The sequence below is a fragment of the Humulus lupulus genome, chromosome 5 (genome assembly GCF_963169125.1).
Source record: "Humulus lupulus chromosome 5, drHumLupu1.1, whole genome shotgun sequence".
NCBI lineage: Eukaryota > Viridiplantae > Streptophyta > Magnoliopsida > Rosales > Cannabaceae > Humulus > Humulus lupulus.
The window spans coordinates 11,194,087-11,211,206 of record NC_084797.1 but is presented as its reverse complement, the minus strand read 5'-3'; the positions used below and the strand labels follow the sequence as shown (position 1 = coordinate 11,211,206).

Below are 17,120 nucleotides of genomic sequence, written 5' to 3'. Positions count from 1 at the left end.
AATAATAATATATTATTATATGTTATTATTACTGGTTTTGACTATGAAATAATATCCATAACTACAAAACCATTAAAATTCTATCTCCTCTTTATATATCTTAACTATATCTCATTAATAATAATAATAATAATAATAATAATAATAATAATTGTAATTAATTTCTAATTTTACTTCCTAACTGATTAATCATTAAAAAATAACTTTATTATCTAAAACAATAACTAATTAATTAAAAAACAGTTATATATATACATGTATAGTTATAGTATATGACACAATATTATTATAATAACAATAATAATAGTACAAAAAATACGTAACATATATATGTATATATATGCATTTATCTAAATATATATATATAAATTAATGACATTAATGACATATAGGTGAAGGCTTATCTAAAACACTTCCAAGAATTTAACTTTTATTATATGCATATGAGTTATATTAATAAAAATAACATATATATGCATACATAAATTTCAAATGTTATAACAATATGAATTAAATATCTTATTAAATAATAATATCAACGTAACAAAATTTGAATTTATTTTTCAGTTTATTTTAATTATTTTTCAATTTCAGGTTATATTCATTAGTAAAATAAATTTTTGTTTCATTAACTATACTAAAAAAGTCACTTATACATTTCTCTTTTCTCAAAGCACACCACATTTTACTATAAATAATGTGGTTATAGAAAAAGGAAAGGTCAAACAATTATTCTTCACATCATATATATATACATACACATTGAAATGTAAGAAAAGGAAAAAAAATTAGATTTTTGAGATCTTGATGAGGAGCGATTCCAAGGTATTTGGGAGGAAAAAAATGTGATCTTACAATAGAGTTGCACTTAGACTAAAGGTATTTTTAGTTTCATTGTTCTAATTATTAGCTTTACTATATTAATAAAGAATACAAGTTCATGTGTCTATGAAATATCATTATTTTCTTTATATATATATGTGTGTGTGTGTATTGCACTTTACTTTTGAGCAAATTGTGTTCACCTTGCAATTATATAAAGTTAAGAGAGTTTTAACTTTGTTTTATTTGATAAAATATTGAAAAAAATGAATTAAAAAATATATCAAAACAAATTTCTTTAATCTTTTTTTTTCTTTCAAGGATTGCATTTTCCATTTTTTTAATAAAAAATATCGTTTGAGTTGTTTATTATTTTGTATTGCATGTTCTTATAAATTAGTATTGTTGTTTTATTTCTTCTCAGCTATAAAATTTTTCTTCTTGCGTTTGAGATTCCTACGACCCAAAGTTAAGTAAAGGTAAGTATATCAATCTATATTTTTGTCATTTTTTAATATTGTACATATTTTTTTACATAAAAATCTTGAAGATTGCATAACAAAACTATATTGTTTTTAACTCATGTTTTTTTTTTCTAATACTGTGACACAAATTATAAATATAAGTAAGAAGTGTTTATTAGTAAAAATATCAATAATAATTTTTAAAGTATTTATTAATGTTAATAATAATTTACGTTCCTTTTTTAAAAAAAATGGATTTATTAATCATTAATAATAGTAGTAAAAATTGTGATTAATATATTATAACTAATAATTGTTTACGTTTTCTTTTATTATATTATTTTTCTTGATTCTTATTTACATTCATATTTTTTTTTAAAAAGATAACCATTAAAAGTAATACTAATATTTTATATTTATAATTGTAATAATACAAGTATTAATATTAATAATAATTTCAAAAGTATATAAGTTATTTTTTATTTTATATTGATTTATAATTTTTAACAAATTCAATTGCATCACCCAAATTGTAATTAAATATTCAAATGTATTAAATCTCAAAATCTTTTTTTATGGTTTTTTGATAATTGAATTTAGCTTAAAAAATAAAAGGTCAAATTAGTTTGTCACGACACGTTTTCGATAAAATTACAAATTAAAAATCTTTTTATCTTTTGTTAATTTTTCTTGGCTGACCTCCTCATTATCTAGAGATATGTTTTTATTTTTATTTTGAATTTTTAGAACTTAGCTTATTTTTTGAATTACATTTTTTAAGAGTTTTTTGATGATTGAGTTTAACTTAAGAAAAAAAAAAGTCAAATTAGCTTAACACACAACACGTTTTCGATATAATTACAAATTAGAAATCTTTTTATTTTTTGTTTAATTTTCTTGACCGACCTTCTCATTATAAAAAGATTGGTTTTTATTTTTTGAATTTTTCCTATTTTTTAATTACTTAACAAACATATATAAAGCTTCAACTAATAATAATAATAATAATAATAATAATAATAATAATAATAACATACATGTCATTGTCTAGGTATATAATAAATTTCTAATAAATAAAATTATTTCTTTAATTGTGAAATCATTTTTAAATTTTTTCATATAATAATAACAACAATACTAATAACAAAATAAACATATATAAACCTTTAAATACTACTACTAATAATAATATGTAAATATATATAATATATATTTTAATAAATACACATAAAATTTTAAGCGGTAATAATAATATTAATTATAACGTATATGTAAATGTAAATAATAATAATAATAATATGTAAACATATATGTATATAATAAAAATAATAACATAACAAATATATATAATAATAAAGCTTTAACTAATAATATATATATATATATATATATGTTTATAATAAATTTTAATAACATTCCATATAATATAAATTTGTTCAAATATTTTTTTTTGGTAAGTTAGTAAGTTCTTCATTCATAAACAATGTTTACAAAAGACAACCCCCCTAAAAGAGACACACGTCAAACAAATTACAAAACCCACCCTCTAAAATAACTCCTCAAAATAGAATATACAACATAAATTCATAGTTTTTTTTCGCTCAAAGTTACAAGAGATTTAATCCTCCGGTTTTGATAGAAAGTTAAGTGCAATGATATTTTTAAAGATTATTTGTACTAGACAATATGTATTTAGCAAAAAAAAAGTACAACAATAGTCATTTAATTTTTTTTGACTACTATCAACTTTCTTGTGCAAGATAGAATTTTCTTAACTTTAAAATCACAAAAAAAAAAAAAAAAAACTCCAGTATATACAAAGAGTGTCTCAATCACTATTTTTAGTCAATTCCACATATATTCCACATATATTGTATATTTATTTAAAACTAAATTGGTCTAATTGCATAAAAATTAATGTCAGTGAGTATGTATTTACATCCTCATTTATCCATTATAAATAGATTATATATAGATATGGATGGTTAAATATTATTTAAGATGATTATTAGAAATATATGAATATATTTATTTTAAAATTAATAGTTATTACAATAAATTTCTAAATTATCTTTTAGAAAAATTAAATCATAGGGATGTTGTTATTTCAAAAAATAAAAGTAATGAATTACAATATTTATATTATTTTTTTTATCATTAGATAATTTCAATATATTATTTTTTATATAGTTTTTCTTATTTTTCTAATCAAATTTATTTTACAAAAAAGCCACATTAGTATGAAAATATAAGAAAATTCTAAATTAAAATTGCAAACAAAAACCACATAAAATAATAGTTCTAATAAGCAAAAATTTCACAAATGAGAATCTCATATTTATTAAACATGTGTTCTTAAGAAACTCTTAATTTTTTAAATATCACAAAGTATTATTAATATAATAAAATGGTTCAAATATACACATATATACTCTCAATATTGACTTAAATAAATAACCATAAATAATCATATGTAGATTTAATACAAAACTTCAAATAGACATCTTATATATGACAAAAATTTAGGACTAAAATATGAAAAATAATTAATGTAATTTTACCACATATCTTATATAAGAATTTTTATCCTTCACAAATATCTCATGCCCTTTATATTTACTTATTTTATATGATTATAAAGTCATGACAACCAAAATAATGAAATCATAAACAAATTGTTACTTGTGATTAAGGAAGTGCAGTAGTATTGAAGCACAAAAAAGCTACTTTCTAAAGAAAAAATACAACTATGATTATTATTGGCGATTAAAATTACGTCACTTTTACTACATAATACATAATAAATTATTGGTGAATAATAAATAATTATCTCAACAAAATACAAACATTTCAGGGAGGAATTAAACAAAAATAAAATGGAACATATACAATATTTTTTTAATAAAAATTTTGAATATAAGTTTTATTTTTAAATATTTTTTGTTGAATCTTTCAAATTACATTCCAATTTTCATATATTTCATAATATACTTTATTCTTCCATATTATTGTACAGACTAAATGGAGCTAATTACTGCAACCATCCAAGAGTTTAGTGGTTCAAGGAATATCTCCGAAGAATTTTCTTACTTATGTCGTCAACTCACAGCTATAGCTTGACATGAAAGGATTCAAAGATTACAACTTCATAAATATTTATTGAGTGTTCAATGTCACACTAAAAAAACTGAATTAGCTATCCTTCGAAAGAACATATGCAAACATTCAAGATTCAAGAGAAAAATTACTATTATCCACAATAGATTTAAACATGATTTAAGTAAGCGAATCATTTTGATCCTACAAGTCGTGGTTTTTTTCACAAAATCTATGAAGTTGGACAAGCTAAGAAGTGAAATTGAATTGATTCAATCAAATGGTATGTCATTCTTCATTTTATAAATTTTATTTCTATTTACACATCAAACAAAATATTATCATGTTATATGTATAGATATTTGTATTAATAATTAACAAACATATTTGTTTCTAACATGTTTCAGTTCAGATTCTCCTCCAACCAAATGGAAGTATAGATGACAATTATACTACATCAATACAAATTAATCCAAACAGGCAAAAAAATAAAGAAAAATGTCGTCTTCAAATAGGTATATTCTCTTTGAGATAAAAGTTTGTTATTTATCCTTCATGCTTCTAATATTTAAAAAATACTAATTATTTATGCTTTTGAAACTACAAAAAAAAAAAAAAAAAAACAGTTGAATACGAACAAGTAAAAAGAATATGTCACTATAATAACGAGGATGCAAATGATTCAACCGACAAAGACCAACACAAAGAAGTTAGTATCCATGGACTTCGTAGCATACAATTGGAGGGGAAACAAGGTAATTTTATATTTTTGTTATCGTATTCACTTGAAAAATTTGCATACTATATCTTTATCAATATATATTTTTTTCATTTAATAGCTCATTACACAACACCATGGAATTTCGAACCCCCTACATATACGTGCCAATATTGTGGTGCTATTTTATGGTATGAGGAACGAACTAAAAAAACCCAAAATGCTTCACAACCCAAATTCTCTTTTTGTTGTATGGAAGGACGTGTGCAAATACCACTAATGAAAGAAACACCTCATTTACTCAAATATCTCCTCGGACCAGATTCTGGCCAAAAGGGCTTGAAGTTTCGAAGAAATATACGAGCTTATAACTCCATGTTTGCTTTCACATCAATGGGAGGCCGAGTTGATACGTCGATCAACAAATCTAGAGGTCCTTATGTATTCCGGATGAGAGGTCAAAATTATCACCACATTGGTTCGTTATTGCCAGATGTTGGGAAAAAACCACAATTTGCTCAACTATATATATATGACACTGAAAATGAGATTGGAAATAGAATCAACACATTATCAAGTCAGGGGAGAAAGCCAGAAATAGAACATGAAATTGTCCAAGAATTATCTGAAATGTTGGATCAACATAATAGCTTGGTCAAATCTTTTCGAATGGCAAGGGATAGATTCAAAGAACAACCTGAATCAACGTTTCGTTTAAGACTCTTAAGTCGCAGGGCTACAGATGGTCATCAGTACAATATGCCAACAGCATCTGAAGTAGCAGGCTTAATAATTTGTGATTTTAGTGAAGCAAACTACCAACGCGACGTTATTGTAGAGCATCGAACTAACGAACTTCAGAGAATCACTGATTTGCATCCAAGTTTCATGTCTATGACATATCCATTGATACACCCTTATGGTGAAGATGGATATAGAATTGATATACTCTTAAGAGACTTAACTAAGACCTCTTTCAAGAGGCAAAAGTTGACAATGAGGCAACATTATTGTTTTAGGTTGCAGCAAAGATTAAATGAGGGGCACACTCTTCTCCGAGCTGGTAGACTACTACAACAATATATAGTTGATTCTTACATGGCAATTGAAGAAGAAAGATTCCGTTGGATACGAAATAATAAAAAAAAACTCCGATCAGATCTTTACTCCGGCTTAATGGACGCTGTTCATCGAGGTGATTCCGATTGTTCAAGAGTCAGAAAATCAATTATTTTGCCTTCATCACACACTGGGGGACCACGATATAGAGTTCACAATTACCAAGATGCAATGGCCATTTGTAAGTGGGCAGGATATCCTGATTTGTTTCTTACTTTCACTTGCAACCCAAAGTGGCTAGAAATAAATAATATGCTGCATTTGATTGGGCAAAAAGATGATGACAATCGAGTGGATATCATATGCAGAGTTTTTGAGATAAAGTTATTCCAACTAATGCAGGATCTCAAAAAAGGAAAACCATTTGGAAAAATAATTGCATGTAAGTCATCTTCGTATTCATATCCACAACAAATTTATTTTATTTGTTAATGAAAAATGTGGGCAAAAGTAATACATTAACAATTTGTATCACAATATTTCAAAACTAAGTTTCACTTCGAATTTTTTGCAGGTCTTTACACAATTGAGTTCCAAAAAAGAGGCTTGCCCCATGCACATATACTTCTTTTCTTACACCAAACATTGAAAAATCCATCAGCAAATCATATTGATGAAATAATAAGTGCAGAAATCCCAGACGTACATATCGATCCTGATGGTTATAATGCAGTCAGCAAATTTATGATTCATGGACCCTGTGGCAAGCTCAATCCTAACTCTCCGTGTATGATGCAAGGCAAGTGCACAAAATATTTTCCTAAAAAATTCACAGACCAAACGATTGTTGACACAGATGGCTTTCCGGTTTACAAAAGAAAAAATACAGGTATCCGTGTTGAAAAGAAAAATGTCTTCTTAGATAATCGTTATGTGGTCCCTTATAATAGGAATTTGATTGTCAAATTTGATGCACATATTAATGTTGAGATTTGCAATTACTCAAGGTCAGTCAAATATCTATTTAAGTACGTTCATAAAGGGTCTGATAGAACAACAGCAACAATAGAATCTATTGACACTGCTGAACAAATAGATGAGATCAAAACATATCTTGACTGTAGATACATATCATCAACTGAAGCTTGCTGGAGAATCTTCCAGTTTGACATACATTACAGACAACCAGCTGTCGAAAGATTACCATTCCATTTGCCTGGAGAGCATACAATAATATTTGAAGAGAACAATTGCACCGAAAATGTGCTTTGCATACCCGGAATAGAAAAAACAAAGTTCACTGAATGGTTAGAGACAAACAAGAATTATGAGGATGCGTGTGAACTAACTTATTCTGATTTTACTACATGTTGGGTTTGGAATTCAAAAGACAAAACATGGACAAGGAGAAAAAGCGGCATAGCAATTGGAAGAATTTACTTTGCACATCCTTCAACTGTAGAACGCTTCTATATGAGAATGATGCTCAACTTTGTCAAAGGAAGTACTTCGTTTGAAAGTATTAGAACAGTAAATGGAGTGACCTATCCTACTTTTAAAGCTGCATGCTATGCTTTGGGATTATTAGATGATGATAAAGAGTGGATTGATTGCTTGACTGAAGCTTCAATTTGGGCAACCGGAAATGAATTAAGACATCTTTTTGTCATGATACTCATTCATTGTCAGGTTTCCGATGCATCACAACTTTGGAAATCTAATTATACTACATTGTCAGAAGACATGGTTTCATTACAAAGGAAGAGATTTGGAACGAAGGACCTTCAACTAACAGAACAACAGGTGGAAGCATACACATTGTTCGAAATTGAAGGTATAATGCTGAAGATGGGAAAAAGTCTGAAAGACATAGATGGAATGCCCCTGCCTAATTCTTCTTTAATAAGAAACTCGGGTAATAGATTGGTCAATGAAGAGCTTGAATATGACCAAGATCAATTAAAAATATTGCATGAAAAATCATTTGCTGCTTTAAATCCTTGCCAAAAGTCAGCTTATGAAGCAATAATACATTCTGTGGAGAATGAAGAAGGCAATTTATTTTTTATCAATGGACATGGCGGTACTGGTAAAACATTTCTATGGAATACAATTATTGCAAAGCTCAGGTCACAATCAAAAATAGTCTTACCAGTTGCAACTTCAGGTATAGCAGCTTTATTATTACCTAATGGTAGGACAGCTCATTCACGATTTCGTATTCCCTTGGATGTAACAGCAGAGTCAACTTGCGAAATTCGACACGGCACCCAATTAGCTGCTCTTCTTATGAAAACCTCCTTGATCATTTGGGATGAGGCACCTATGGCAAATAAGTTCTGCTTTGAAGCTTTAGATAAAACCTTAAGGGATATTTTAAAAACAAGGTATGAAAATAGTGCTACCAAACCTTTTGGAGGACTTACAGTGGTATGTGGTGGCGATTTCCGTCAAATATTGCCAGTTGTCCCAAAGGGAACAAGAGCTGACATTGTTGATTCTTCTCTTAATTCATCCTACTTGTGGTCATTTTTCAAAGTATATCAGCTCAACCAAAATATGAGGCTCTATAATGGAAGTGTTAGTAGCTCTGAGGCTGCTAAAATCGCTTCTTTTGACAAATGGTTGTTGCAGGTTGGAGATGGTACATTATATGATGACATTGATAGACAATCAATTAAAATTCCTTCTGATATATGCAAAAAACCATCTGAAGATCCAATGAAATCTATAGTTGAAGCTATCTATCCTTCGCTTTTGCATAAGTACAATGATCCAGCATATTTGAAAGAAAGAGCTATATTAACGCCAAAAAATGAAATGGTTCATGAGTTAAATGAGATGATTATGAATATGATACAAGGAGAAGGGAGAACCTATTTCAGCTCTGACAATATATGCAAAGCAAGTGTAAACGCAAATGATGAAGACCTTCTATATCCACCTGAATTTTTGCATAGCTTGAAATTTAATGGCATCCCAAATCATGACATACGACTTAAGGAAGGTGTTCCTGTAATGCTACTTAGAAATTTGAATCAAACAGAAGGTCTATGCAATGGCACAAGGTTGATAGTCACCCGTCTTGGTAAATGGTCAATTAGAGGTGACATCATTTCTGGACAAATATTGGTTAAAACGTAACGATTCCAAGAATTATCATGTCTCCCAATGAATCAAGGTGGCCATTCAAGCTCAATAGACGACAACTTCCTTTGGCCCCATGTTTTGCGATGACAATCAATAAAAGCCAAGGACAATCTCTTAAACATGTCGGCTTGTATCTCCCTAAGCAAGTATTCACTCATGGTCAATTATATGTTGCTATCTCTCGAGTTACAACAAGAGAAGGATTGACCATAATAAATGCTGACGATGAGGTGGAAGACAAAACATTCATAAAAAATATCGTGTACAATGAAGTATTCCAAAATATAGTATAATCAGCCCATAAAATCAAAGTATCACATCCTTACATTTTATTTTAAATTTAATTAACATATTATTGCAACCTCATACTAAAATAATAATTTTCATTATGTGTTTTACTTATTCAGCTCACAAATCAATGAATCAGATAAAATATCCAGTCTGCAATGTGGTAGTCATGTCATTTATGTCATTGCTTCGAATTTTTACCTAATAAGGTATAACTTTTGCAATCCTTCTATTTGTTCAAGATAATACTCATTTTTTAAAATTTTATATAGCTCAATTGTATCCTTAATAAATGATTATATTTTTTTTTTCACGTTGCGTATCTTTGAGTACTTTCAATTTTATTCTTTTCTTATTTTTGTTTCTAATGCATAAAAAATAACATCATATATTTTAATATATAAAAAATATTAATATATATGTAACATTGAGTTATTATCAAGACCGCGCAAGCGCGGTATCGTTTCCTAGTATTAATATATACGAAGGCCACGTGGTTTAATGCATGGGAAAGTTACATGTATTGATAGGCTTGTTGCTCGAGTCATTCTATGCTGGTGTGTGAATCACATATACGGTCATCTTTCTTTTTTATTTTTTATTTTTTTATTATTTTGTTTTTTCCTTTCAATTTTTTTTATATTTCTTTAATCCTAAAATTATCAGACGTGTCGACACTATATATTACATTATTTTATCTTTTACTAAATAAATAAAAATTTGACACTTATATTTTATTATTAATATTATTTACTTGTTATATTTTTTGTTACCTTTTTTTGTTTTGTCTAAGTTTTTTTTCCTTTTAAAGAACCATCATCCATCATGTAAATTTTTTATACTATCATTGTATACTTTTGTTTTTTCTTAAATTAATTACTCAGTAAAATTTATTCGAATATTTCTATTTTTTATTATTATTTTTATTCCCTTTCTTCTATTATTTTGTATTGAGATTTATTTTTTAATAGTATTTTTTTTAAATTAAGTAATTAAAATGGGTTCTCTTTTCATCATTTAAATAAATATTAACATTATAATATGATATATATTAGTTAATATCATATTATATATTAAAAAAAATATCATATTATTTTTTTATAATATTTTCTTTTTAAATTTAATAAATCAAATTTGTACTCTATATGTCATAATTTTTTTAAAAAAATTAACATTATGAAATGATATATGTTATTTAATTATTTACTATTTTATATTTTTAAAAATATCATATTACAATATCTAGCAAAATTATAAAAAGATATCCATCAAACGTAATTTTATTTAGGATTATTTTAAATAAAATCATACTATTTGTAAAAAAAATATTGGTTTCATATTAATTATAAACAAATATATTACAACTTTATAGAATTATTTTCAAAATAATAAAAAAGAAATAGTATTTTATGATTATTTTTTTAAGTCAAATGCGATCATTCATTTTATTTATCTGTTATTGTTTTCTTTTTCTTTTAATTTAATTGTTTTTATATTATTAAAACTATGTATGTGTATTAACTTTTGCTGTATATATATATTATTGTACGTGTATCATAAAATCAAAGGAGTGACATAATAATAATAATAATAATAATAATAATAATGATAAAAAAATCTTAAATTCAATAAGTAACACAGTCAATTTAATTTTCACTTACAAAAATTCAAAACAAAAATATAATTATTTACTTATTTATTTTTAAATCACTTTTAGTCTTCTGACAAGAAGCAAAACACTAGAGAAAGAGTAACAATGTTAACGGGTTGCTTGTGCTTAAGGAACGAGCCATTCACTAGTGTGTGTATATATATATAGATGCATGAATAATTTTTTGAGTCAACTTTTTTTTTTGTTAGTGAGTCACCCATTCTTATCTGCTGCTCATCCTTTTTTTTGGTCCGTTATATATACAAACAAATGTAGTTGTATCTAAAATTGTCAATCTTTTATTTATTATATTGAATTTATCTTTTTTGTTCACTATTTCCATTATATATACAAAATTGGTTCTATATAAAAGTGTTATTTTTTTATTTATTATTTTGCTTTTTCCTTTTATGTTCACTATTCCACCGCCTGCCCCCTATATATTATATATAGTTTCTTCCAAATATAGTTTTACTCTGTCTAAGGAAAAGAACAAAAAAAAAAAAATTAAGTCTTCTTCTTTCCTAACATCGGCCTTCCACACAAAGGTACTTCATTGATTTTCTTATAATAATAATATATATATAAATGAATTTGGCATGTACAATATAGTCATTTTTGTTTTGTCCATTATATATACAAAATTGGTTCTATATAAAAGTGTTATTTTTTTATTTATTATTTTACTTAGTTTCTTCTTCCCCTATATATTATATATCATTTCTTTCAAATATAGTTCTGGAAAAGAACAACAAAAAAAAAAAGTCTTCATCTTTCCTCAACAATAGCCTTCCACGAAGTTAATTCATTCACTTCCTTTCTTTTCTTATAATAATGGAAGGTGGTCTGGAAGTAGAATGAAGTGCATGGTAAGAAGCATGAGGTTCTATCTCAAAATTAATTAGTGATGAGTGAAGTAACTTATACTGTGTATTGTTGAATGTATCCTCACACTTTCCATGTGAGAAATTGTGCTTAATCATATGTATGTTGTTTTGGAAAGTGATCTCACCATGTCTAAAGACTTGTCAATGTAAAGTATTGCGTGTGCGGAATGATTCAGTTGATTTTCGAAAAGATTTGTTGTGTGGTTCTGTGATCATTGACTCTATTTTTCATGACATCCCCTAAATTAGGAACCTCCCAAGTCATTTATACAGAAATGTTGAGGTTACGAGATAAATGGTTAAGTGCAATTGAGTATATGAGTATGTCAGTTAATTCAGTTACTCAAGTACCTAACTCAAGTTTGAAATGTTTCAGGGTCAATTTGAACACATGTTATTTTAGTAAGTTAAACTGAGGTTCTTCAAAATGATGTTCTGGTATCACCTCTTTCTTTTGAATTTCATCTTCTAATGTAACCTTTTCTCAAGACAACTGACCAATAGTCCAAACTTCTACACAATTCCACCAGATATGATTTCTGTTTGCACTTGTCTATTATTATTTTGGTTGATCAAACTTTTTGATATAACAGAACTCTAAAATATGAAATCTTTTCAGACCACAAACAACATAAGATTGGGAAAGAGAAACCACGTGTAAAATTCAAATCTTGCTATAGTATAGTAGAATTTCAAATCTTGGTTTAACTGAGTCACCTGGTGCAGATTGTATTCCACCAAGTCAAGTTACTCATATATGTTATAGAAATCCCACAAGGCCAGCTTGGCTTGATCATCATAGGAATCGCATAAGGATTGATTATCTGAATAATTAATGCTGCAATGCAATGATTAATAACTTTGTCATTTTGTTGGGAAAAAAAATGTAAATAACTAAGCCTTACACAAGCAGAAAAGCAAAAAAGTTATTATCCTTTCGTAGAAATTAGATTTAGTATCTACTATTAGGTAAATTCTTTCTTTTTTATCTATAATTTTAAAGTTTTAGTATAATACTTACTATTTTAATCAATATACCTATTATACTCTTATAATCTGTAGATACAGTTTTTAGAAGAGAACCATGTGGTCAAGGGTATTTTTAGAATTGTCTGTAATAAAAATGGGCAGAACTAAACTAAAGATATTTAGAAAGTAATTTTAGTTAAGAATTCATTAAACTAGCTAATTTTTAACTTATCCCGATTCCCAAGCTGATTTTTGGGCCTTGCTTTTGCTACAAGGATGTCATCCATTAAAGCATACCCGTTTTTGGTCCAACAACTGTCCATGGTCATACATAATAGAACTTTGCAAAGATTGATAAATATTTCATCATAAAGCTCGACTGACGAGAGTAGAGTTCGAGATTTCAAAAGACTAATAATAATTCCATCATAGAGTTCAACTAACGTCATTAGAGCTTGACCATACATGATAGAGCTTTGCATAGATTATATACCATCAATTTATTATGTATATTAATAATTTTATTTATTAGTTGTATTTATCAAATGCGCCACTTTATCTAATAGCAAATATGAAACGTGACAATATAGTTAATAAAAATAATTAGTTTTTACTAAATGTGACATTTATTATAGTAAAATTATAGAAACACAAATATTTGTATACAATCAATCTATTAAGTATATTAATAATTTTATTTATTAGTTGAATTTGATGATATTAGTATTATTGTATTTACCAAATGCATCACTTCACTTATAGTAAATATGAAACGTCACAATATGTTTAATAAAAATAATTGATTTTTTTTTATAAAGCTTAAGAGTCTATTAAAATTCACATCTCAAAACTCAATCATGAAGTTAGAGAATAGTAGTAGGATTGAGCCTACAAGAGTAATTATTTTTTAATAAATGTGACATTTAGTATAGTAAAATTATAGAAACACAAATATTTGTATAAAATCAAATTTATGCAGTCCAATTTTCACTAATTTATGCTTTCATTTTGAATTGCTTATGACTGAAACTAATCATGCTAGTTTATAAATATAATAGTTTCCATGATTAAAACATTTATCCCATGTTGAGGTATAAATTTCAGAGATCCAAATACAATGAAACATGAGCGAGGACCTTATGGACACAATTCCATGGGAAGGCTGAATGGAAATGAAGTCTCTCAATATGCGATTTAGCGAGCGAGACACTGTTGATGATAGTAATATTAGCTCCTCAGCATCTTTAGCCATACGTACTATTCATCTTCAATTTTGTGACTACCTGGCATGCAAAATTATCTCGTACTTGACAAAATGAGCCTACATTTAAGGTGGGTCGTACAATAAGCCTACTATCATAACCAGTAATATCCATTTCACCAGTAATCCATACAAGAGCACTGCCCTCCTTTAAAATGATGAAATCTATACCTATCTCTCAGCAGTATTTCCCGGCCATAAATCTCTGATATAAGCTTAGCTACCGAGTGGCAGTCCCCACAAACACGAAGATTTTTCACCACTCGAATGGGTTGAGATGGCGCTGTACTGATAAGTCCAAAGGCGATCGCCAACTTCTCGCTGTGAAGGTTGAGAGCTTGCTCCTTCATATCATCTTCTTCAACAAACTGTAGTAGGTGGGACTTGTTCGACACGTAACCAGCAGATTTCAACCTCGCTACAATCTCATCCAACTTTGTGTAGATATCTCTACATTGAGGGTGGGAATTATCACCAACTAAAAACTCGTGTACAATGCCATTGACCTCGATTGAGCTACAGCCTGGTTCTTTCTTTATTCCAGAATCTCTCATTAGCTTCCTTAACCTTGAAACTTGATCCCATTTATTCCTTTTGGCATATATATTAGATAAAAGAACATAGGCTCCATGGTTTCTGGGATCCAACTCAAGCAACTGGCTACAAGCATATTCAGCATATTCAACATTTCCATGAAGTTTACAAGCTCCAAGAAGAGCCCCCCATATTGAAGCATTAGGAGCTATTGGCATTTTCTGTATGAACTCGACAGCTTCTTTCAGACTGCCTGAACGACCAAGCATGTCAACCATACAAGAATAGTGCTTCACTCCAGGTACAACACCATAAACTGGCTCCATTTTACAGAACAAATCTTTTCCCTCTTCCACAAGTCCTGTATGGCTGCAGGCACATAATATGTTGGTAAAAGTTACAGAATTAGGCTTCACCTTAGCTTTTAGCATTTGTGAGAACAAATCTATAGCAGTTTTTCCACGTCCATGCATTGCTAAACCTGCAATCATGGCACTCCAAACATATACATCTTTCATCTCCACTGAATTAAATACCTCTAGTGCCTTCTCTAGGTCACCACACTTAGCATACATGTCAATGAGCGAGGTCGTAAGATGACAGTTTAACTTAAACCCCTGCCTTCTTATGTAGACATGAATCCACCTGCCAGGATCAACAGCTCCTAACTGGGAACACGCTGATAGAGTACTGACCAAAGTGATTTGATCAGGTTTTACACTCTTGCTAAGTTGCAACTGATGGAAAACAGCCAAAGCTTCTTTGGGTTTACCATTTTGCTCATAAGACGAAATGAGGGCATTCCAGGCAGCAATATCCTGTTTAGGCATCTTGTCAAAGATATGTTGAGCCTCGTCATATTTCCCCAAACGAGCGTAGCCATCAAGCATAGTTGTCCATGACACAACATCCTTCTCTAGCATCTTCTCAAACAACAACTTAGCATCTTGAACACACCCACATTTCACATACATATCAAGCATTGCGTTGTTAAGAGTCAAGTTCGCTGTGATCCCGTTTCTTTCAATATAAGAACAGAGCCACCTCCCAAACTCAATATCCATTTTCTTTCCACAAGCAGACAAAATGCTCACCATTGTTACATCATTCGGCTTTATGTTCTCCATCTCCATTTCCCTAAACAAAGCAAATGCCTCCTCCGGACAATTCCCCTGTACAGAGGCTGTAATTATAGAATTCCACGAAACAACATCCTTCCTAGGAATATTGCGAAAGACCTGATAAGCCATATCCAAATCACCACACGACCCATAAAAGTGCACAAGGGAATTAAGAATAAACACATCTGAGCCCAGAGAGGACTTGATTGCCATTCCATGGAAACCTCTTCCAACCAGATAAGCCTTCATCTCCGAAGCAGCCTTCACAACAAATGGGTAAGTAAATTTATTGGGTGATTCACTACACTGCTCAAGCATCTGCAAAAACACTAGAAAACTTCGTCGAGGGTCAGAGCTGGAGGCATAAGCGCGAATGAGAGTATTCCAAGTATAGAGATTCGGTTGAGGAATTTGGTCGAACACTTGGTGGGCATAGTCGAGACTCGAGAAGGAGGACAAAGCAGATGCCGTGATGAGTCTGCTGGCCGAGTAGGAGTCGTAGAAGAGACCTGTACGGAGCATTTGGGCGTGGATTTGCTTGAGCTGCTTTATATGGGTGCATTGGTCTATGAGTGGAAGCAGTTGGTGGTTTGAAGAAAGATGGTCGTTATTGACAGTTGAGGTTGAGGAGGCTGGTCTTGGGTTATGTGGAGCAGTGATAACTGGGAAGCTTAAAGCAGCCATGGGTTCAGGGGTTAGGAGTCTTGGAATTGAAGGGGATTTAAAAGCAAAACGGAAATTTTAGGCTTTATGCATAACAACATAGTTAATTTTTTTATAATGCCAAAATAAAGATCATCCCACTTATGTGCCCTCTACCATATTTTTGTTCAAAAACACTATTTTTATTTAAAAATAATTAATTTAAACTTCACACATTTCTTTCTATCTCTTTTTCTCCTCCATCGCCGAGGACCCTTTTTACAAAAACCCATCTTGAAGAAATTGTCATTCTTGACTATTTTTTGAAAAAAAAAATCACGAGTAAGTATCATCTCATTCTATCTACTTGTGAATATGAAATGGCATGGTTATATATTAGTTTCAAACTGTTCTGGTGTTGATTGTGGTATTTTTTTTCTGCATTTTTTGATTTGTTT

The 17,120-nt window shown here is 29.0% G+C and overlaps 2 protein-coding genes across 2 annotated transcripts; one reads left to right on the top strand and one right to left on the bottom strand.

Moving 5' to 3' along the window:
- Positions 1-5,379: 5,379 nt before the first annotated feature.
- LOC133778843 (uncharacterized) lies at positions 5,380-9,303 on the top strand. The gene is made up of 2 exons (XM_062218862.1): positions 5,380-6,601; positions 6,734-9,303. Exons 1-2 carry the CDS (start codon positions 5,380-5,382, stop codon positions 9,301-9,303), a joined length of 3,792 nt encoding a protein of 1,263 aa, XP_062074846.1.
- Positions 9,304-14,128: 4,825 nt separating this feature from the next.
- Positions 14,129-16,806, bottom strand: LOC133834435 (pentatricopeptide repeat-containing protein At2g29760, chloroplastic). Its single transcript, XM_062264044.1, has one exon. It carries the CDS (start codon positions 16,702-16,704, stop codon positions 14,482-14,484), a length of 2,223 nt encoding a protein of 740 aa, XP_062120028.1. The 5' UTR covers positions 16,705-16,806; the 3' UTR covers positions 14,129-14,481.
- Positions 16,807-17,120: the final 314 nt, after the last annotated feature.

Bases quoted from the DNA above. Each gene is read 5' to 3' on its own strand.
- LOC133778843 (XM_062218862.1), top strand. From the start codon at position 5,380: ATGAAAGAAACACCTCATTTACTCAAATATCTCCTCGGACCAGATTCT. The intron at 6,602-6,733 runs GTAAGTCATCTT...AATTTTTTGCAG, and splicing joins ATTTGGAAAAATAATTGCAT to GTCTTTACACAATTGAGTTC.
- LOC133834435 (XM_062264044.1), bottom strand. From the start codon at position 16,704: ATGGCTGCTTTAAGCTTCCCAGTTATCACTGCTCCACATAACCCAAGA.